This window comes from Amblyomma mixtum, chromosome 1, assembly GCF_055824585.1.
Source record: "Amblyomma mixtum isolate Tamu chromosome 1, ASM5582458v1, whole genome shotgun sequence".
In the NCBI taxonomy this organism is placed as follows: Eukaryota; Metazoa; Arthropoda; class Arachnida; order Ixodida; family Ixodidae; genus Amblyomma; species Amblyomma mixtum.
Window position 1 is genome coordinate 103,867,689 of NC_143012.1, and position 23,543 is coordinate 103,891,231.

Below are 23,543 nucleotides of genomic sequence, written 5' to 3' on the forward strand. Positions count from 1 at the left end.
CGCTGCTACATCTTCAAGAACAAAGTGGAAGGCTGCCTTAACTGTCGCAAAACGGGACACCGAGAGGACGTTTGCCCGTCTCCCAAGCTCTCCAAGTGTCCTCACTGCGGAGTTTGCGACCCTGACGAAACCCATGAATGCACCCCCACTTGTATAGTTTGTTCTGGTCCTCACCATACTGATTCCTCCAAGTGTAAACGCCGCTACAAAGTGCCTGCTGCCGTACTGAAACGCCAGCTACAAGCTGACTCAGACAGTGCCTCCACCTCCCATCGTTACCGATCCCGAACCCGTCGCCAAGGGTCTGGAAACACCTCGGTCAAAATGGATTCTAACCGCTCCTCCTCCTCTTACCGGCGCTCCAGCCGGAATCGCTCCCAGTCCTTCCCACCCCTGGACTCCAAGTCGTCTCCTCACCGAGAGCCCTCCACGAAAAACCAGGCGAGTTGGGCAGCTGCGGCTTCTCACTCTCAGGAATCTCAGTCTCGTTATTCAGAGCTGCAAGCCCTGCGCGATGAGATAACAGCCCTTAAAGCTAGCAATCATAGACTCCAACAACAAAACGCTTCCTTAAAGCGTCCACCCTTTGCACCCGATCCACCACCTCAAACAAATGCCACTCTACCACTTCAACCTGTTCCTACCATCTCACCTCAGGCGCCCCCATCTACTCCCCCGCAACCCAAAGATACTACCTCTAGTCCTCCCTCTAAGCGGAAAGCTACCTCCCGCTCAGAACGCTATGTTAATTTTGCCGACCTTGAAGATTTTGAGGCTCGCCTAGAGGAAAAATTAGAGGCTAAAATTGATGCTAAGCTCGAAGCAAAATTTGCTGAGTTCTCCCAACAAATCCAACAGCAAATGCTCCAGTTCCAACAACAAATGCAGCAGCAAATCCAACAACAACTTAACACCCTCATGCAACAGATCCAAACACGCGTCACAGGCCTTGAAGCTAGGGGAGACGCAACGACCGCCCTCCACACGACGCGCGTTAAACCATACGGTCGCTTGCCGCACGCTCCCACCACCCTACTCCTTTTAGCTTCACCCACACTTCACCATGGCGCCCCGCCACCTACTTAATGTGTGGCAATGGAACTGTAGGGGGTTTCGCCGCAAGCGAGGCAACCTGCAGCAGTATGTCCAAAGTTCTGACATCTCCCCTGATATCATCGCCCTTCAGGAAACTCATGGCCCAGTGAAACTACCTGGCTATAAACCATACTCCCCCCTAGATGTCACCACTCCCGACACCGCTATTTTGGTTCAACGCAACCTGACGGCCGTCCAACACTCCTTAGACGACGTTGGGGTAGACTGCGTCTTGCTCGAACTCCTCCCTCGTAAAAGGGGCGACCAAAGCCTCTTCATTCTTAACCTTTATAGCCCTCCAAGAGACAGAAGACGCAACTTCACCACCCTTCTTTCCCGGGTCAACAGGCTTGCGCACCATTCTGGTCTCCTCATTGTAGGAGATTTCAATGCCCACCACCCCGCTTGGGGTTACCGCACCGCCAACCGAAAGGGTAACACTCTGTGGTTGCGAGCACAGGAACTGGGCTTCACCCTTGTTACTGACCCTCACACTCCCACCCGCGTAGGAAACAGCGTTTCTGTTGACACTTCACCTGATCGGACATTCTGCAAAAACGTACGGTTCGATCAGTGGCTGAACACTGGGAATACCCTCGGCAGCGACCACTATCTCCTCGCGACCACCCTCAGCATGTCCCCGTTCCGCCGGAGAGGTCGCCCGACCCTAATCACGGATTGGGACTAGTTTCGTTCCCTACGTGCTCAGAACGCCCCTACCCGGATTAATAACTTGGACGAGTGGATCTCCAAACTGCAGGCAGATGTCTCTGCTACTACTCAAGAATCACCTATCACGGCTGATCAATCCAATACAGACAGTCGTCTCCTCCACCTATGGCAGGCCCGCGAAAGCCTTCAAAACCGTTGGAAAAAACAGCGCCACAATAGAACGCTTCGGCGTAGAGTAGCTCAGATAGACAAACAGATTGAGGCGCACACTATCGCACTGACTACCCAGCAATGGGGTCAAGTTTGTGACAACATGCGTGGACAGCTCGGGCTAACTCGCACCTGGCACCTTCTCCGTTACCTTTTAGACCCAGACGGTTGCAAAACATCCAAACGAAACACCATTTCCCGCATAGTCCATCAACACCCCGGCTCAGACCAGGATCTTCTCGATGAACTTCGTGTACGCTATCTCAATACTACTTCCCCGGACCCTCTCCCCCCCTACATGGGCGGTGCCAACCCAGCCCTCGATCAGGAGATTTCGGAAGCTGAGGTAAGATTCGCTCTCACTCAGCTCCGTCCTATCTCTGCCCCGGGACCGGACGGCATTTCCAACAAAACTCTCCGTAATTTAGATGACCCGTCCATTGAGGCCCTCACTGCCTTTATGAATGATTGCTGGAGAGAGGGTAAAATCCCCGCAGCATGGAAACATGCACGCGTGACTTTCATACCGAAGCCAGGCAAACAACTAGCTCTCGAAAACCTCCGCCCCATCTCCCTCACTTCTTGTGCTGGGAAACTGATGGAGCACGCCATTCTCAACCGTCTCAATAATTACGTTGAAGATAACCATCTCCTACCTCGCACCATGTTTGGCTTCCGCTCAAATCTCTCTGCGCAAGACATTATGATCCAGCTCTCACGAGAGATACTGTGCCCCTCTACCAGAGCGTGCACAAATGCTATTCTAGGGCTTGATTTAACTAAAGCATTTGACAGCGTCTCGCACCGAGCTATTATCACTAACCTCTCCCTGTTAAATCCTGGTCACCGTACCTACGAGTATATACGTACTTTCCTCTCTGGTCGTACAGCTGAACTTAGCTTTGGCTCTCTCCTCTCAGACCCTATAAACCTCGGTAGCAATGGCACCCCCCAGGGATCCGTTCTCTCCCCATTTCTTTTCAATGTCGCCTTCCTCACGCTTCCTTCTAAATTAGACGCTATCCCCCGGCTATCCCATACCTTATACGCAGACGACATTACCCTCTGGGTTTCAACAGGCAACGATGCTGAGGTCGAATCCGTACTTCAACAAGCGGTCGATGTCACTGAGCGCCATTTAGCAGCAGCCGACCTCTCGTGCTCCCCTCAGAAATCCGAGCTGCTGCTCATCCGAGGTCAACCCGGCCTCCACGGCCATCCTCCCATCTGCATTACTGCTAGTGGTCAGCCCATACGCGAAGTATCCACCATTAGGGTATTGGGGCTCCTCATCCAGAGCAATCGGAAAAACACCGACACTCTAGCTAAACTTACAGTCTCTGTATCGCAGACCATTCGTCTAATTCGTCGCATTGCTAATAAACATAGAGGCATGCGAGAGGCTGACCTCCGACGTCTTGTTCAGGCGTTTGTTATCAGTCGCCTCACATATACCCTCCCTTACCTCTACCTTAGCTGCCAGGAACAGGACAGCGTTGACTGCCTTATTCGACAGGCTTACAAGGCGGCTCTTCATCTCCCCCACCGGACCCCCACGTATAAACTACTGGCATTAGGAGTCTACAACACTGTGACGGAGCTCTCGGAAGCTCATCTCACTTATCAGTACGAGCGTCTCACTCACACCTCCACGGGACGTCACATACTCGACAAGCTTGGAATACGCTTCGAAACAACCGCACCCGACAGGGTCCAGCTTCCACACCATACCCACAGTAACCTTATCGTTACCCCTCTTCCTAAAAATATGCACCCAGAGTATCATGTCGATCGCCGGAAGCACAGGGCTAAGTCTCTGCACAAAAAATATTTAACAGATCAGACAGCAGTCTATGTCGACGCCGCTGAATACCCCGACCGCGAAGCTTTTTCGCTCGCGGTTGTAAACTACTGTGGACGGCCGCTAGTTGCGTGCTCCATTCCCGTCAGATCGTCTGAAGAGGCCGAGGAGGCGGCCATAGCCTTGGCGATGGTCTCCACCTCTACAGAAACCATCTTCAGCGACTCTAAATCGGCGATTCGTAGTTTCGCCAAAGGCCGGGTCTCCCCTGTCACCCTCTCTCTCCTCCACTCCACCAAACTTCAACTCCGCATGATCCAATTGATCTGGGTCCCTGCGCAATCGTCGCATCCAGGCAACGAGGCAGCCCACAATTATGCCCGAAGATTCGTCGACCGGGTTGTGATTTCGCCCGTCCTGCGGACGGCGAGAGATCGTATGGTCACATTTCATGACATAACCATGCACTACCGCTTAGGTAGACTTCTATATCCCCACGCACATAGTTCTCTCACCAAACCCCAAGAAGTTGCGTGGAGGCAACTCCAAACGAACACCTTCCCCAACCCCGCGATATATGCCCGCATATACCCTGGGGTCTACTCCCCTTCCTGTCAGATGTGTGGTCAACATGCCACTCTATCCCACATACTCTGGGCTTGCCCTCGGGACTACCCCCCTAGAGGCTTGCAGCTCTCGAATACAGACCAGTGGGAGGCCGCATTGCTCAGCTCCGACTCGGACACACAGATCCGGGTTGTGACAAGAGCCCTAGAAGTCGCCGAACGCCACGGGCTCATGGCCACTTGTTGGGGCTATAACCGCACACCGTCAGATACATCTGTCGACGAAAATAAAGTTTATCCTCCTCCTCCTCCTTAATGTCTTATCGTTGTAAGCAGCAGTTGTCGAAAGAAATGTCACGCTTTTCAGTTGGTCCAAACGGTCGTGACGTCACAGTGCGCGAATTTCAAACGGGGCCAATTGTACTTTGGCTAGTAACCAGGCAACCAATTGAAGCGATCGTATAGTAACGCTCCAAGTAAGTGGGACTGAGCTTAGTTAATTGCTTAATTACTCAATTAGCCTAATTAACTTTTCTAGTCAGCCCATATAAATAAATAAAACCGAGTAAGAAATTGGTCGAGCTCGGGAATCGAACCCCGGTCTTCGGAGTGTGAGACGAGCATGCTATCCACTCCGCCATGCCAGCTCGATGGTTTGGGAAGAACAAAGGTGCGTCTAGTGAATACGGTGTCTTCGCTCACTCCCATCCTCCTCCCTTCCCTTCCGGCGAGGTTTAGGTGTCCACCGGGATATGAGAGACAGATACATTTTCTTTCCTCAAAAACCAATTTACCGACGAGCGAGGCATAGAACCGAATGGGCGATGGCGTTCTATGGACTCCTAGAAGCGTTGAAACGCTGCCGCGTTCCACTCTTAGAGGCGAAGCTTAACATCTTAACCACACATCAGTGACCGCACTTTAGGTCAAAAAAGTGCCCCCCTGAATTTTGACGGGTGTCCACCGAGATATGTGAGACAGTTACTGCGTAATTTCCTTTCCTCAAATACAATTTTCATTTTCTTCATTGCGGGTCCTCTTTCTCTTTCTTCTTTCACTCCCACTTCCTCCCTTCCTCTACGGTGCGGTTCAGGTGTCCACCGAGATGACAGAGAATTACTGCGCCATTTCCATTCCTCAAAAGCGTTCAAAGGGCAAGGCATCGCGCCCAACGTGTGGTGGCGTTCTGTGGACTGCCTGACAGCGCTACAACACGCTGTCGCGTTCCACTCCTAAAGGCGAAGCTTAAGCGTCATTAATTAGCAGTTAATTAGTATTCAGGCACAAATCAGTAATTAACCATTAATTAGTGATTTGTCGTCACTCAGTAATTAGCACTCAATTACATGTGACGCCACCAGTGTCACAGAAGCAGTCAAAGTGGTGCGGAAAACGCTTTCGCCTCTACGCACTTTAGACAGTCAAAGTGCTCCCTGAATTATTGCTCTCGCAATAAAACGTCTGTTACGCTTTGACAACGGGCACTCAAGTTGTTAAGCGGGGTATCGGGTCTTCCTGTCTTCACGGAGCTGCTACAAAATCCTGCAAGGACCGCATGGCCGCTAGCATCCATGCGCAAACCAGGCGTCTGCAAGAGGCTGGATTCGCCGTAGTCCTTATATTGGAACTGTGCGAAAGCCTTTTGCAAAAGCTGAAAGCCTCCAAGGCTTACTGTGGTGAGCAGGAATGTGAAGGGAACAAAAGCAAGACTCCTGTCCAGGTAATACCATATTATCATAGGTTTCCACATAATTTCGAGTAGCTGGCAGCGCGTTATAATGTACAAGTTGTTTTCTCTGCCCCATGTAAACATTCCGAGGTATGCACTAAGGAAGGTTTAAAAAATTTATGCCTCTCCCGTCACCGAGAGTAGAGTAAGCATGAAATGTTTACGGGGATAACACATTGGTTGTAGATGGTACTAGTCAAAATCTTGAAATTGGTCTAGTGTTCAACACGCCACACCACACCACACTCTTCTTGTTGCGTCGAATCGATCGCCTGCAATAGTGCGGGCTTAGGTAGGCAGCCGCGAACCTTGGGGGCCTTGTCGCTTTCTGGAGCAGCCGCATAATCATGGCGTGGTCGGCAGGGGCGACCAGTCTTCGGATGTGGCGTATCACTCGCAAAGCGATCGCTTTCCGCAAGACGCTTCCTACCTCTCCTTTCATAAGGCTCCATTGCTCGGCTTAAGCAGCTGTGATGGTGGCGGCATTGAAATGCAGGTCGATGCAAAAGCCTACGCGGACACGACGAGACGCAGGCCGGACAAGAATGTATATGCAGCGCGTTCGAATACTCCGCGAGCGTGTATACATGTGCCTGCCAAAGGGGAAACGTCATGAGCGGCCGGTCTTTTACATGCGTGAGTGTGGGACCGCAGCGCCATCCTTGGGGACGGCGCGGAAGCAGTTCTTCCGCCCAAAGCCCTTCTCACCCTGGAGCTCCCCTCTTGCTCTAAGCGGCCCCTCTCTTAGAGAGTCTCGTTAAATCTCGTGCGGTGCCCGGATGCTCTCGTTTCAGTGCCCGGATGAGTGGAATTCAGTGCCCGGATGTTGGCTCTCGGTCTCAGCGCGACGTCACCACACTGCCGACAACGGGAGGTAAAAGCATTTCATGCTTAAAAACGAGATGACTGCAAAACGAAACATCGAACGAAGTTGGAGAAGAAGAAGTTTCTTTATTTTGCTTGAGCAAAAAAGGTAACGGAAGAAAAAGCTGCTTAGTTGCAGCTTGACAAAGCTCCCGCCACCCAGACAGCAAGCACTTGCACAGCACATAGTTTTACGAAATTGAGTTTACGGAATGCAAGGCGAACGTTGTTTACAGAATTCCTATCAGCTGCGGGCGTCATTACATTGGGCGGACAGGAAGGTGCTTCAGTGAGAGGGCGAGAGAACATTGATTATGCGTACGTAACAAATAAGGAAGTAACCTAGCCGACCATTGCAAAGCATGTGAAACAGAGCAAGAGAACGGATGCTATCCAAAAATAGATAACACAGAATTCTTAGCATCAGCTAAAGGAACAACAGAGCGTGAAGTCATGGAGGCGTATTTTGTAAGAAAAGCTGGGAGAAAGTGCGTCAGCGCACCTTCTATTTATTTACTTGACAGTGAGGTTGAATTCCTGGAGGGCTTCCTGTAGGTATGAACCATGTCCTCAGGACTGATTTCCGTGAGCACCCTTTCTTGTTGTGGTGAACTCAAATGGTTCCGCTTTTCCTTTGCGTTTTCTTGCTTCCATACCTTGGCGATTTATTAGGTTTTACTTCAGTTGTTATTTCGATTTCTCATATTTGTATATCCCATTCACCAATAATCATTTCTCCTCTTCTCCCCACCGCCTCGTTCTTTTAGCATGGAGCCCTCTACACTCGCGTTTTATACTTCTCTTTTTATGCTTTCCTGTTTCGCTCTTTCTGTCTATTTTTTTAAAATACATCTATTTGATAGATTTCTAGCTTTTAATTTTTTCATTTTACTGTATCTTCTGATATTTTTTTTTAATTTTACTGATCTTTTTTCACAGCCCTTGTCTGTTTTCGGCCTAATTTTCGGTTACCTTTTACTTCCCTTGCCATGCTCATCAATGTAACTTCCCCATTGTCATTCTGCCTTCTTTCATCACATGTTTGTCTTAGTGCGGAGCCTTGTACACTCTCTTCATCTTTCACTCGATCTTTCTTTATCTCCTCATTTTTGCCGCTTTATTTGTCTGGCTCTATACCTTGACAAGCTTGAAAAGCGCACTTTTGCAGTAAATAAGTTTCAGTACGCGATGTCTCTTTTCTGTTCGTTTGTTCCCCGGCACCATGTTTTTCTTTTTCTTATTTTATCGTATTTTTTTATTTGCTTATTTTCCACACGCTGTAATCTCGCTTGTGCTCTTTGCGCATGATCATCGGGTGATGGTGGTGATCGCCTCCTATATATTAGGTGTGGTGGCTTTTCGAAAATAAAGTTGCAAGTTAGCGCCTGTCCTCTCCAGTTCTGTATCGTCCGCGTCGTTTTTTTGCGCTATGTTTCCGAAGAAGTGTTACCAACTAGCCCAAACCAAGCTACTGGTTAAGAAGCGCCAAAGCACGAAATCGTCTAACCGCACAGTCAGAATAGAACTGGCATGGCTATCAAAGTTAATAAATAAGCGGATGGTAGCCGACATAAGGAAGTTTAATACGTAGAAAATCGAGCATACTCCAAAGGAGAGAGGTAGCCTGAAAAGCAGTAAAAAACAGACTAGGCATAGGTAAAAGCCAGATAATGCATCATTTGCCTCAGTTACTGCATTTCATCTGTTGCTTTTATGATGTTTCCCTCCTACAGCAATGTCCCAGTAGGGGTGCTATAGGTATTTTGTATAAATAAATAAATAAATAAATAAATAAATAAATAAATAAATAAATAAATAAATAAATAAATAAATAAATAAATGTATGCGCTCAGACACAAGGAGCTCAATTTCATCAGCAGTACGGCTGAGACAGTGGAAGCAGCCGAAGAGTTCTGCACAAATCTATAGAGTAGTCAATCTAATCAGAACGTTAATGAGAGAGGCAGTAGCGCACGGAAAAAGCCTGCTGCATTTTGAAATACAAGTGAGTCGAAGCTATCAATACCGTGGAAGGTTTGCTTGTACTGCTTTCAATTTATTTGAAATCAGCTTACATTAAATTTAATGGCACAATTTTCATTCAAAAGCGAGGGGTTTATATCAACTCATATATTCCTGCTTTTCTTAGTGATGTATGTATAGCTCCAATGCCACAAAATCGTTTTTGACCGCATGCAAGGCTTGAAAATTGTCCTCGTTTATAGATACATTGATGATTTTCTGACTTTACTGCAGGTGAGTGAAGATGACTTTTCCGCGACTGTAAACCAGCTTTCATCCCTTTTTGAAGAGTTTTTTAACCCTCTAATGTCAACGGATGAAGTTACAGATGACATCGTTTAAAGGTTTACGATTTGAAGTCAAAACTCCGGAGTAGCATGTATGCAGGGAGTATCAGCCAATGGCAAACAAACTTCTGTTTCCATTTTATTCATCCCATTCTAAACTAATTTAGGCACGACGGTACCTAAACAACCCCCCCCCCCCCCCCCGCCGAAAAAAAAAACCTGTTTGCATTCAGTGCCTAACAGTTTCCAATGGCAACTGACACGCCTTATGTCAGCTGGCTGTCTCAATAATCTTTTTTTTTTATATGTAGGGGCGAGGCTGCTAGAAAATAAAAATTAACAGAGAAATGCCTCAAGGAAGGAAATGAAAACACCACTGTCTGCATAACACTTCACACTGCCTAAAAAAAGATGTATCATGTATCATGTATTTGTCATCGGCCCGTCCGAGTGAGAATGACAAATCCATTTGGCAACAACGTCCGAGTGCCGATGACAAATCCATTTAAAGAAAGTGAGAAGCCTTGCACGATCGGACATCGTGACCCACTTTTTGCAGGCTCATCTGGGGTGGCGCATGAGGTTTCCCTTGTCTTGCGGATCCACCTATGCTGATCAAACCGGCCGGTGTATAAACGAAAGATCAGTGGAGCACAGGAGGAAGGACGGCTATTGCAGGGACGGTGACATTGCTATGACTGTGAAATAAAGAATGAAGTGCCGTGTAATTCTATTTCTGAAGCGTGCAGGATACTAGTGTCACAAAATTCGGTGCATTTTTTAAACACAGGAACAAAACCGGTGCCGCGCGGACACATCTCGCCAGCGCGGGTCGTAAAACCGGGGAGAAGGAAACCCGGCAGAGCGACTAGCTTTCTATGTGTGGCTGCCCCCTCCACCACCACTCGCCGACCCAACGCGCCGAGGGATTGCGTCGGCCATGACGTCGACCCTTCTCGAATGTCGGCGACGTTTCTACTTGAAGCCAATGAAGAGCACGTAGCCTTGCGTGTGGTGAGAGAGGCCCTCCCCCTCTTCACTCCCGCGTCGGCGGCGGCGCCAGCCCAGAAAGCCCTGGAAGCTACTGGAAGCCCGTCACAGCTTTTGCCCAATGGCGACACGCGGCCGGCGCGAGGAGAAGGCGACTGCACAGCCGGTACTGTGTTTGTGCCAGCCTGCCTTGGCGCGAAGAACAGACAGACGTGGAACAAGCCTATATAAGAAGGGCGTTGACCGCCGTCGTCTAGCCCGAGCCGCCGTTTAAGCTTCATCGAAGCGCGCCCGCTCGACTCCCGGGACAGCACTCACCACTCGCCCAGCCGCGGTTCACAGGGTCTGCGCGTGCCAGTCTGCGGGACGGCATCGTCGTGTGCCTCTGGTCGTCGGACTGGCGCAGTGCCCGGTGAACAAATTGTGCTTTATTTGTTTGCCTCTCTCTCTTGTGTTAGCGCACTTTAGGTATAATATTTCCTTTGTATTGTAATCTCTCTGGAGTGTAACCATGCACGAGTTGCATCGTTTTGTTAATCATTTTTATGTACGTGTACTAGTGATTGTGAAATCTGTTTGGTCTCATTGCTGCATAAAATTTGTTTTGTTTGTAAACCTATGGCTCCGTCCCATTCTCTGGCTTGCGACCGGCGGAAGCTCGGCACCTAACGACCAAAAAGCTCTTGTCACTTGGTAGCTGGTCTCCGCTGAGCTTGAACGGTGAGTCGAGGGCATCTCCTTTGTGACCGACACCACTACCCCCACATGATCCAAGGGTGTCTGGGAACGCACGCTAAATTGCGTGAAGTGGGGACAACTACCCACGCATCGGAGCCAGTATGTCAAGATTACTGACGCACATTTAATTAAAACACAGGTGCATCATGTGTCAGCGCATCATCCATTTGAATGAATGTCAAAGAATCATCATTTCTGTTGCAGCCACCTCATGTCAGCATTTTCATCTCGATGACGTCACAAAGGAATCATGCATTTGTGTCAGTCAGCCATTAGTTGTAATGTGGGTGTTGTCTGCATCCTTGTAGTCGTTATGCGTGATCTGCAAAGCACCACCAAATCGCCCATCAGTAGGGGCTTTTGATGCGCACCACATAAGCTCCGGGAACGCCATGTGGTGAAAGGCAGCAGCAAGCATGACAGCGCCCAAGACGGCACTAGACCGTTGAACAAGGTCCCTTGAGCGGCGTTGGGTCGGTGTCTGTGACTAGCTCAGTAAATTTTTTTCCGTGGGTTCTGGAGTTTCAGTGTATTTGATATCGCGCAATGTACTTGAGAGGCTTTCAACGAATCCGGCTGCATAGATTCCGCCAATTTCTGTAATCTCCTCTGTTGGCACAGCTTGTTGCGCTAACAATTTAGCATTGCAATGAAGCCACGTTGAGGTTGAAACGATTACTTCCATAAGCAGCATAGCATAGTATCATTTTAAAGCTAATTGTCTTCATGGTCCGCCTTAGTTGGCCTTGGCGCGTCCTGGAAAAGCGGAATTGGTCGAGATGGCCATGATGACGCAACCGCTTAACATTTTTAATTATTTATTTATTTATTACAGGTACCTGCAGCGCCCGAGGGCATTATTGCAGGGGGTGGAAACACAATAACTTATGCTCATTTAGCCGAAAGTACACAGGATAACAGAAATACAATTACACAACTATTAGATGGGGAAAAGCATGCACTGAAGGAAGACAACCACGCTCCACAAATAAAATGACACTAATGAAGTGAAAAAGACACGCGCAAGAACTGCGCGCCACGTCACACATCAGATAAGAATGCGCGAAATTGGCCTTCCGTGCAGCACTCAGTGCCGCCGGCTGGTAGCCTGTTCCACTCATTGATCGTCCGTGGAAAAAACGAGGTTTTGTAAACATCTGTGCGACACTTAATCTCTGGGATCTTCCACTGATGATCAACTCGTCTAGAAAAAAAGTGAGGTTGAAGCAGATAATAATAATGCGCTCCAAAACGCACACACAGTACAGCAACGTCGACGTCCCTATACAATTATTTATTGGTACAGGTGTCATGAGTCATTTCACCCTTACTATATAGTGTCTCCAAACAAGAAGCAATTACGGTGAAAACAAAACCGGTCTATCCTGGACTCTAACCGCTGTCAATTGAGCCATGAGCAGGGCGCGCTGCCCATGACCACTCAAGAACATTTATTTCTTTCTTGCCTTCAGAGTCGTGGCGAATACAATGCAACACAAGTGAGGTGATTATATACAAAACTGCGGCGCTCTTACTTGGCAGTGAACATTCCAACTGCTCCAGCTGCGTTAAAATTTAAAAGAGCAATAAAATTTCATAACCGCAGTTGGTGTCGTTGCTTATATTATGGATTTCTAACGTTCGTGCGACTAGGTTAAAGGCAGGTCTTGTGGGAAATAAAAATTTAAAATTGATAAAGTAGCAAAAGAAAAATGAGAGAACTGCGGCTACCCGCATTGGGAAAATGCGAAAGCATTGACGCCTCCTCGGCACTCGCCGGCTCTTTTTGCCTGTATTTATAATTTCCTTTTTGTTTGTTAATTCATTTAACTACTAATTTAGCGTCATTACCTTATGCTTTAATTAAGGATCGATATATTTACTGTGATTTAACCTTCTTTTATCTCAATCAGATATTTTGGTTTTTCAAATTTGCCGCCGCGGTTGCTTTCCCGTCCTTTTACTATCTCCCCGCCCAGCCTATTCAACTGTCCAATTGTTTTTTCCGATAATTAATTAATTATTCTATGTGAATGAAACTTTTTGTTCAGTTATCGCCCATCAAATAGATTCTAATTTATTTCGAACATAATTTTCTCTCGTTTGCCTATTTTTGTACAATTTTCCGTCCACGGCTGTTCTCATGTCCACTAATTATATCGATGTTCGCGTTATTTGAGCATTTTCTCGACATTTTTGGCTATAATTGATTACCTAATCATCCTATCGGCATCATTTTTCGTTTGATGCTACCTCTCGTGAGACCGTCACAACTACTGTGGACACGTTTTGGGGACAGGACTCCGCCGACATAGCCTAGAAATTTTTTGCGCATTAATAAATAAAGCTCTGCTGAAGAGGCGAATTGACGCACGAGGACGGACGCCCAGTTACGACGCACGAGAGCCATGCGAGAAACGCGAGGTGAAACCACAAGCTGAGTCGCCAGAGACCGCGCCCTCGTCATCGACACAGAGCATCAAAAAAATTCAGGGGGCACTTTGGCTCTCTAAAGTGCTGCAAGGCGAAAGCGTTTCCTGGCGCACTGTGTTTGTTTTATCGACTTTTTTATTTTTCATGTTTTTTTTTGCTCCTTTTGTTGTTTTTATTGTTTTTATTTTTATTTTCATATCATTTTTATTTTGTTTTTCTTGATTTTTTATTTTTCCTTTTCTGCACTTTATTCCTTTTATTGTATTTATGAAACTCATGCATTCACTAGATGCGCCTTTATTCACGCTCGAACCTTGAGCCTTCGTGGCGGAGTGGTTGCGTCTCCGCATCAAATGTCAAAGGCCCTGGTTCGATTCCCACCCTCGGCGCAGTTTCTTTTTAAGCAGTGCCGCCGAAAGGCGGACAAATTCTGCCGACACGGCTGCCGACGCGTCTGTTAACGACAGTATGAGGCATTAAAGGCTTTCGCCTTAAATGTTAATCTGAAGCGCAGCATTTTCCAGAGCAACCGAGGCTCAGTGGCACCTGTCACATAATTCTATGGCCATATATTACGAAGATTTTTTAGTGTCGTGCTTCTCTGCTGACACTTTGCTTACCTTCAGGGCATTTCTTGGTTATACGACACTCTCGCTGTAGTGTGTTACGCGCGCTTGTAAGGAACACGCCACCACTCAGCATATTTTGGCAGGAGCCTTTGGCCAGTGAGGTCGTATGCCTTCAGGCTTCTGCTGCTTCGCTGTTTCAGAGGGCTTGGAAAGAAGGCCGTCCTTTTAGCGCGGCGACAGCGTCACAAGCCCCGTTACGCAGACATTCCGGTGTCGGGTTCGGCGTTGTGAGCGATGGATAGGCCGGCGTAGGGGAGACCCAGGGAGCCTCTCCATGAGAAATCACCTAGGTGGAAAACCTAGCTCACGTGACCCTCTGGCGTCGTCACAACCTACCCACAGTAGGAAACTGTGGCATGCGGCACGTAAACTAATGGTGGATCGCGGGAGGCTGCTCGGGAAGAGCGACTTGGGTTGCAGACCCATCCCAGACCCATCAGGCCCATTCCAGCGCGATGCGACACACATACATTCTCATTTTTCCCCTTAGCCATTGAAGAATGGAATAATCTGCCTCACGAATTCATGGACGACGTCTCTCGTGATATCTTTTTGCAGAGCGTAGAGTCATTTTTTGAAAAACAGAATTTACAATAAAAAAAAAACTTATACGATGTCTCGAGTTGTTCAGTGGGAGTGTTCAGTGTAATATTTTTTTTGTACTTGGGCCTTTCGACTATCATGTACACCTTGTATCTCTTCGTTGTTTTGTCGTTCTTCTTTCCCGTATTTTAGTTCCATCGAAATGAACGCAGTGCGCATGTATTTGGACAGTGTCTTAACGAACTGCTTATTTGTTATCGGCCTATTGGCCATGGTCTATCCTACTGCAGTGCGCGTGTTTTTTATCTTGTGTATGTTATACTGGATATGCTATTGTTTTGTATAACTGGTCCATTGTTTTGCCCACTCCTGTAAGAACCTAATTAGGCTTACAGTATGCTTAAATAAATCAGTAAATAAGCAAGACCCACCAGTGGCAGGACCTGACATCGCAGGGCAGTGATGCATCCTTTAACAGCTGCGCTACCATTGCGCAAGACATGATAATGTTACCAGAAAAAGGGTTACACCGCCGAAACAGACAACACACCGAAAGCTAGACGGGACAGGAGCAACTTCCAACTGATTTATTCCCTGATAATACAAATGAATATAAGGCAAACAATCAGGAGGGATAGCAAGAACCACACATGCGCAGGTGGTGTTGTACGAAAATTGAAAAAAGAGACAGGCGAGTCACACAGGTGTCTCACCCCCGTGTATCTAAAAAAGCAGTTTCATTCTTGTATATGGCAATTGATGGGGTACTAACACAATCGCTACAGTTGCTTTTGATATAGAAAGCCTCTAACAGTTCTCGGGCTGTCTTGTCCTTACTTCTTAAAACCTTCGTATCTTTCAGCCTTGCTGTACACTTAATCTTTCTTCACCGCAGGCTTTACAGTGATGGGGCAGATGTGAACCTGTGCAATTTTTTAAATCCTGATTGTGTTCTGCTAATCGGTCGTTAATACAGCGGCCGGGTTGGCCGATGTACTTCTTTCCGCACGTGAGAGGAATCTGGGGGACGACTGTCACGGAACATTTAACAAACGGAGCTGCATGTCTCTTCTTACATTCAGTTTTCTTTGCCTTGTTGGGATCAGTTTTAACATGTCAATGTAAAGTTGATAATTGCGCATATTTGAGCATTCCCTCCAACTGTTTGCCCGCAGACAAGCGTGCCAACTCCGGTCCCGCCCAGGACACTCGGTTCCGGCTGTTCACCCGCCAGAATCCGCACAAGCCGCACTTCCTGGTGGACCGCGAGAGCATCCTCAACTCCACCTTCAATGCCAAGTGGGACACCAAGATATACATACACGGCTACCTCAACAGTGGCAAGCTGCTCGCTCCCGAAATGGTGAGCAGCGTTCTAATGATGGTGATGTCCTCGAGCTTAATAATGGCACATACCCACGGCGGGGGATTGGCCAGGGTGCATCTTATTTAGAGTACGCGTGGATTCTGCGTCGTCGGCGATGCAGGAGGAGTGGACAGGTCGCTGCCACGGGAAGATCCTGTAGGAGCAGCGGCCAGCGGTGGCAGTCGGCATGTGAAGAGTTCCAATTCATTTCAAATTTCTTTTACAGAAAATAGAAAACACTTTTTGGATCCTTAGCCAACGGCTAGCTCGGGTGCAAGTACACAAGATACAAGGTTGAACGTGTTCAAAGACTGGCAGCAAGGTTTATATTTTCGTCTTACCGAAGAACGCAGTCCGTATCAGAACTTCTATTACGAGCACAGTCACCAACATTGGCTATTCGCAGAAAAATTGCTAGGCTAAAGTTTTTTTATTAGCTTTATCACAATATGTTCAATCTGGATTCTACCTTGTACTTGCGCCTACCCGGAAGACTGCCATCGCGTACTAACCATCCCTTCGCAGTTATGTCATACATGCCGAGAGTTGATGTGTATAAAACAATTATAGAATGGAATAACCTTGACCGACACGTATTCAACAAAACTTGTTCACTTGAAACTTTTGTAAAAGAGCTGGAACTGAGTTGTACTGACTGACTATACCGTTCCCACCCTGTAACAGCCCGCAAGAGAACCTAACAGTATTTGGAAATAAATAAATAAATACTCAGATGTAAACTAAAAAACGGCGTACTTAAACAGAATAGCGTAAGCGTACAAACAAGATTATGAGCAAAGCAGCCTAAATAAGACTAGTAGATAGCATTTGTCGAGACAAAAAGAAAAAAAATAGCTTTGAAAACATGACATACTAAGAGAACTTTCGAACATCCAGTGTGAGGACAAAATATCCTGTTACATACAAAGTACATAATAGCAGAAAACTATGAAGAAAATGGAATTTCCGGTTAAATCAAATATTTCAGTTGTGTTTTTTAAACCTACCACCGAAATTGTGTGTTTTTCAGAGAAATGGGTATCACGTTCCAGATTTGTAGCCCAGCACACTGCAGTAAACGCTCACCATATACAGTGCGGCTGGGATAGAGATTGAAATTGCCGAAGGAGAGGTTTCTAGTGGCCCGAAACGAGTGATGAAGTATTTATACATGAAAGGGGCGGTTCTGCCTGACTATGTTCTCGAGACTACCAGAAGCTTGGAAGAACGCTAACATTATCTAAATTCATAAGAAAGGAGACGCCAAGGACTTGAAGAAGCTGACTGTCCGTTGCCTACAAGGTATTTGCTAAGGTAATCGCTAATAGAGTCAGGTCAACCTTAGACTTCAATCAACCAAATGATCAGACAGGGTTTCGTAAAGGGTACTCGACAATAGACCACATCCACGCTATCAATCAGGTGGTCGAGAAATGCCCAGAATATAACGAACCCATATATATAGCCTTCATTGATTACGAGAAAGCATTTGACGCAGTGAAAACCTCGGCTGTCATGCAGGCATTGCGGAATAAGGGTGTGCATCAGTGTTATGTGAAAATATTGGAAGTTATTTATAACGATTGCACAGCTACTATAGTCCTCCATAATGTCAGCAATAAAATTCCAATAAAGAAAGGTGTCAGGCAGGGAGACACGATCTCGCCAATGCTATTCACAGCCTGCTTACAGGAGGTATTTCGGGGCCTGAAATGGGAAGAGTTGGGGATAAGAGTTAATGGAGAGTAAATGAGTAATTTGCGATTTGCTGAAGACATTGACTTGCTAAGCCACTCAGTACATGAACTGCAGAGCATGGTAAATGAGTTAGACAGGCAGAGCAGAACGGCAGGTCTTAAAATCAACATGCCGAAAACCAAAGTAATGTTCAACAGCCTAGCAAGGGAACAGCAGTTGGAACTTGGTACCAAAGTGCTGGCAGTAGCAAGAAAACACGTCTACTTAGGGCAGGTAGTGATCGCTGATCCGGATCACACGGCGGAAGCAGCGGCGACGGTGGCGGCGTCAGGTGGCCGAGTCTACCCTCGGGTCGCCGGATGACGGAGTGTTGGCTGTTGCTGTTAATTGAAAGACGGCTGTGTCCTCGACAGAGGTCTCGTGTTTTGTACATCCGGCGGGGGAGTACGAGGACGTTCATTCATCTGCTGGTGGACTGCGGGAAATTCCCTTCCCTCAGTGTTTGATGACTCAGCCTCTACCTCTTCCCATCGACCGAGCTGCGGGAGGGTAGCGCAGCCAAGCACTGCCCCCGGCCGTAGGTTGTACCACCAGTGTCCACAACTGCTCATCTGATTGGACGTCGTTCTTCGAACTTTATTCCCCAGTCAGGGATCTGGGGATTACGAATCCTTAACGGGATGTTCTATTGTGACCAAGAGACTCCCGTTGGCGAAGCAGCTCCCTTCCACTATGGGTAACTCTTAGTTGCTTTTTTTTTGTAAGTCATCGAAATATCTTGTACAAAGTTTTTCCTTCTTCTCTTCTTAACCATGTCTCCTACTTCCTCGTCCCCTCCTCCGGCCCGACCACGCTACCCGATCCCAACACCGCCACCACCCGTTCCACATGGCCTTTGACCGCAACTCTTTTTGGGGAAAGGAAATGGCGTAGTAATTCTCCGTGAACCGCACAGTGCAGGAAGGGAAGAAGTGGGAGTGAAATAAGAGAAAGAAAGGGGGGCCGTAATGAAGAAAATGAAAATTGTATTTGAGGAGAGTAAATTGCGCAGTAATTGTCTCACGTATCTGGGTGGACACCCGTCATCCTTTTGATGACGTCAGCTTCGCTCGTTGATGAGTCACGCCAGGCGCTGGATGTGACGCCGGAGGCCGGACGGGAGAATGAGCCATTAAATGCTTTCGACGTAAAAAAAAAAACGTCCCCTATGGACCATGGTATCGGTGACAGTTGCCTTCCGTCATGTGTGCAATAACGAGGCCCTCCTTTCCCTTGCATTCCCTGCTCAATAGCTGACGAGGGCCTCGAATCTGATTATACCCTCTCGATTACGCTCCAGGTATAGTCAAGAGGGTTCTCGCACTGCTTTCGCCTTCACCATTCTTGGTATTGCGTGGCACTCGCGGTAATGGAGGACATGCGACATCCGCCGCTGCGGACGGCGGTGCGGCTGGTCAGCACTTTCAAGTTTCATTTACACTACACATCAATACCACCCACAAAAGCAAAAGATTGGTCAGCTGTGCCGTAGCTCAGTTGACGGCCATCATCAGCCCGACTACGCCTACTGCTGGACAAAGGGCATGCCTCTGCAACTATCCCTGTCTTGTTCTGTCTGCGGCCCCCTTGTCCCCGCAAACCTCTTAATGTCATCCGGCCACTTTTTATTTATTTCCGAATTAATGCCAGCCTTCATAGGAGGCCTTAGGCAGGAGTGGGACGCACATACATTGTGTAAGGAAAAAATACACAGCAAAGAGAATAACCAGCTTAACAAGACGCAGAAGCTAAGAAATCAGACGTGATCATCCCGCTTTGGGGCCTGCGACCGAAAAAGTGGGTAGAAACACCTACACATCAACATTCTGTTGGTGCAGTAAAAGTGACGTCCAGAAGGAAAAAAAATTAAGAGGAAGAAAACAAATTTAAACTAACAGCACACATATGAAACCACACGCACGAAAAACAGTAAGTGCTGTACAGGCATACACGAAAAACGCGAACAGTAATAACGCGAGCGTAATAAAAAAAATTGCCGACGATTACGTTACTGCCTAATGCGAAATTTGAGCGTAGCTCTTTAAGGCAGAAAGCTGGGCTAGTTGGTGTTTGGATTGAGAGGACATAGTAGTAGCGCTTAAAAAACAAGGACGACAGGGTAGAGAAAGACAACACAGGCGCTAGTAGCTCATCAGCTGTTCCAGCTTTTCGATAGATTGAGGCAAAGAATTCGAGCAAGACATGTAGTACGTACAATAACAGACAACTTGTTATTTTTCACACATATTCCTTCTTCAAGAAATACTCAACTAACAGTTCTTGATTGTAAAGAAGGAAGCTTTGTGGATGGAGAAGTAGATGGATATATGCTCGACGTGCTGCCCCAATGCGTGGTTCTCAAAGACGAGGTCTGCGCAAGTATTTCGCGAGGTTGTCACAGCTGCGGGAGCCGTTAGGAGCGAGAGGAACGGGGTGTTCTCTCGCATAAGTAGTAAGAAATCCCCGCTTTTCTTTACATCCACATTAAAGTCCCCACCAACCCTGTCATCCTGGCAAGTGGCAGCATTTCTGGCACAACGTTGTCAATGCCAAAGCTTGCAGCGCACACCTGTCACTACCGCCACGTAGCTTAAAGCACGATTGAGGTGTCCACTGTTCCAAGAGGGCAGTTATGCGCCTTCTCTCTGGTTCAGGTCTCCAACTAGATGTGTGAAACAGATATTGCGCATTCCCTTTCCTCAAAAAAAAAAAAAAAACCGAAGACACTTTGGAAATTCTAAAGTGTGCTTCAAGTTCTTCAGGTTCAAGTTTATTACACAGAAAAAATATACAAAGTTCACGGTGGATGAGGCATCTGGATCCTTAGCCAGTCAAACCCACTGCCGCTTCCCCGAAACGCTTGGCGCGGAATCACTGGGCCGCTTCGGAGCCATGCGTCCCACTCACTCGACTGCAACGAGGCGTCTGGCGAAGGAGCGGCGGTGTAGCTTTTGCCGCCGACAGTACCGATATTCCTGCGTGCTCTTACGTGATTGTGCCTCTCTCCTGTGACCGCGTTCGCAATGCCAGTGTCATCTTCACGCCGTCTCCTACTTTTCTACGCCGCCATTGTCTGCCGCTGCCTTATGCCCTGCTCACTTTATCCGCCGGCCTCACCGCCAGGTGGGTCTTAAACCCGTTTTCCAGCCCCTTCGCATTGCGGCGCGGAGAATGCGTCAGAATCGTGCAGCTCTTTGGTTGCGTTGCCAATCACACCGACGCTGCAGCAGAACCCCCGCCGGTCGCCATGGACGCCCTCAGCTCACCTACTCCTGCGCCCGCCACGTTGTCGACCGACCTATTCCTTCGCTCTATTGACGCCACTCTACCGCCAACTCAGCGAACCCAGCTTCTTGCGCTTCTTGGGGAGTTTCACTCCTCCTTCGATTGCCACCAGCGTGTTCTGGGGCGCACGACGACTGTCGAACACCGTATGGACACCGGCGCCCATGCCCCTCTGCGACAGCGCGCATACCGTTTTTCCGCCACTGAACGACGAGTTATTAAAGAACAGGTAGACACTATGCTTCAGAGCGGCGTTATTCAGCCTTCCACCAGCCCCTGGGCCTCACCGGTTGTCCTGGTCAAGAAGAAGGATGGCTCCGTTCGATTTTGCGTCGATTACCGCCGCATTAATAAGATTACACGCAACGACGTCTACCCTTTGCACCGTATTGATGACGCTCTGGACTGTCTACAAGGCGCTGAGCTCTTTTCTTCCCTTGATTTGCGCTCTGGTTATTGGCAGGTCCCAATGGCAGCTGCAGATAGTGCCAAAACCGCGTCTGTGACACCTGACGGCCTCTACGAGTTTAACATCATGCCTTTCGGCCTCTGTAACGCTCCTGCTACTGTCGAGCGAATGATGGATGACGTTTTGTGTGGCCTCAAGTGGAAGACAGGCTTGTGCTACCTGGGCGATATAGTTATCTTCTCGCCCGACTTTCCAACGCATGTATGTCGCATGAAGCACGTCTTGAGATGCCTCAGAAACGCAGACCGGCAGCTGAACTTAAAAAAAAACACCTTTGCTGCCCGCGAACTCACAATTTTAGGTCCCGTTGTGTCCAAAGATGGTGTACGCCCTGACCCTGCGAAACTTCGAGCCGTGACTGAGTTTCCCAGACCTTCCACCACTAAGGAACTTCGGAGCTTCCTAAGGCTCTGCTCTTATTTTAGGCGTCTCATTCGCAACTTTGCCTCAATTGCTGCCCCTTTGACTCAGCTGCTCGGCACCAATGTTTATTTTTCGGCTTGGTCATCCGCATGCGACGACGCCTACAACACCTTGCGTCGTCTCCTCACGGTACCACCCATCTTGCGCCATTTCGACCCGGCGGCCCCCACTGAAGTCCAAACGGATGCCAGTGGTATTGGTCTTGGTGCAGTGCTCGCCCAGTGCAAATCTGGCTTCGGCGAATATGTCGTTGCCTACGCCAGCCGTATACTTACCAAGGCAGAGTCTTACTACTCTGTGACTGAAAAAGGGTGCCTCGCCATTGTGTGGGCCTTAGGCAAGTTTTTCCCTTACGTGTACGGCCGTCCTTTCGACGTCGTTACGGATCATCACGCCCTTTGTTGGCTTTCCTCACTAAAGGATCCTTCCGGCCGCCTGGCGCGATGGGCGCTGCGTCTTTAAGAATACAACATCCGAATCGTGTACCTGTCGGGCCGCAAGCACCAGGACGCCGACGCCTTGTCTCGCTCCCCGCTCCCCGCCGAACTTGCCAGCCTCTGCGAAATCAACGCCCCTGTTACGTCTCCCAGCATCAGTGACCTGCCTTCTGAGCAGCGCAAGGATCCCTGGATTCTCTCAAGGATCTCTCCGACCCATAAAGAGGATCTCCGACCCATCCGACAAGGATCTGCGGCAAGGATCTCTCCGACCCATCGGCGGTTGCACCATCCCGCGCCCTGCGCCGTTAGACTTCACATTTTGAGATCAGAGATAACCTGCTTTATCGCCGTAATTATCTTTCTGGTGGACGAAAATGGCTCCTCGTCATACCTCGCCACCTCCGGTCCTATATCTGTTCATGTTTTCACGCTGACTTGCCAAGCGGTCACGCGGGCCTTTTCAAGACTTACACGCGCCTCCGCCTCCGCTACTACTGGCGCGGCATGTAAAATATCGTTTTGAAATACGTACGCTCCTGTCTTGACTGCCAACGCCACAAGAAACCCACCAACCGTAATGCTGGCGAGTTGCAGCCGCTGTCTTGTCAGCTTCGCCCTTTCGACCGCGTTGGCATTGATTTATATGCGCCCCTCCCGCATACTGCTTCTGGCAAACGATGGGTCATTGTTGCCGTCGATCACCCAACGAGGTATCCTGAAACCGCCGCGCTCTCTGCTGCCATGGCACAGGATGTGGCATCCTTTCTTCTGCGTCGATATATTAGGAGCTTGACGCTTTTTGTTAAGCAAGATCGTAGTTTATAAAGGACGCCAGTAACACGTGAAATTTTAGACATAAGAAAATTTGTATGTTCGTTCCATGACATATGCTGTTCAAACATTACACCAAGGCATTTGACAGCAGGTACTTACGATGAGAATATGCGAACTATTTAGAACCAGTGCATCCCGTATCTGCACATTGCGGTTTTTGGGCGTGAACAGGGCAGCCATAGTTTTATTAATATTGATAACAAGAGAATTCGCATTACTCCATGATGTTAAGGACATGGCGGAATGGTTCGCTCTGGAAAATAAGTCATATGGATTTGCTGCACTGAGGAGTATAATAGTATCATCTGCGTAAATCACAAAATTCACGGTATTATCAACAGTGACCAAATCATTTCCTTATATGTAGAACAACAGAAGTCCCAAGATGCTGCCTTGGGGCACGCCTGCAT

At 48.2% G+C, this 23,543-nt stretch overlaps 1 protein-coding gene across 1 annotated transcript in view; it reads left to right on the plus strand.

Annotated features, from left to right (window-relative positions):
* LOC149367380 (pancreatic triacylglycerol lipase-like) overlaps positions 1-23,543 on the plus strand; it is a 146,626-nt gene that overhangs the window by 15,353 nt on the left and 107,730 nt on the right. Inside the window, exon 3 of the mRNA XM_089573758.1 lies at positions 15,755-15,942. Coding sequence (XP_089429884.1) covers positions 15,755-15,942 — 188 coding nt within the window. The remainder of the gene's footprint in view (positions 1-15,754; positions 15,943-23,543) is intronic.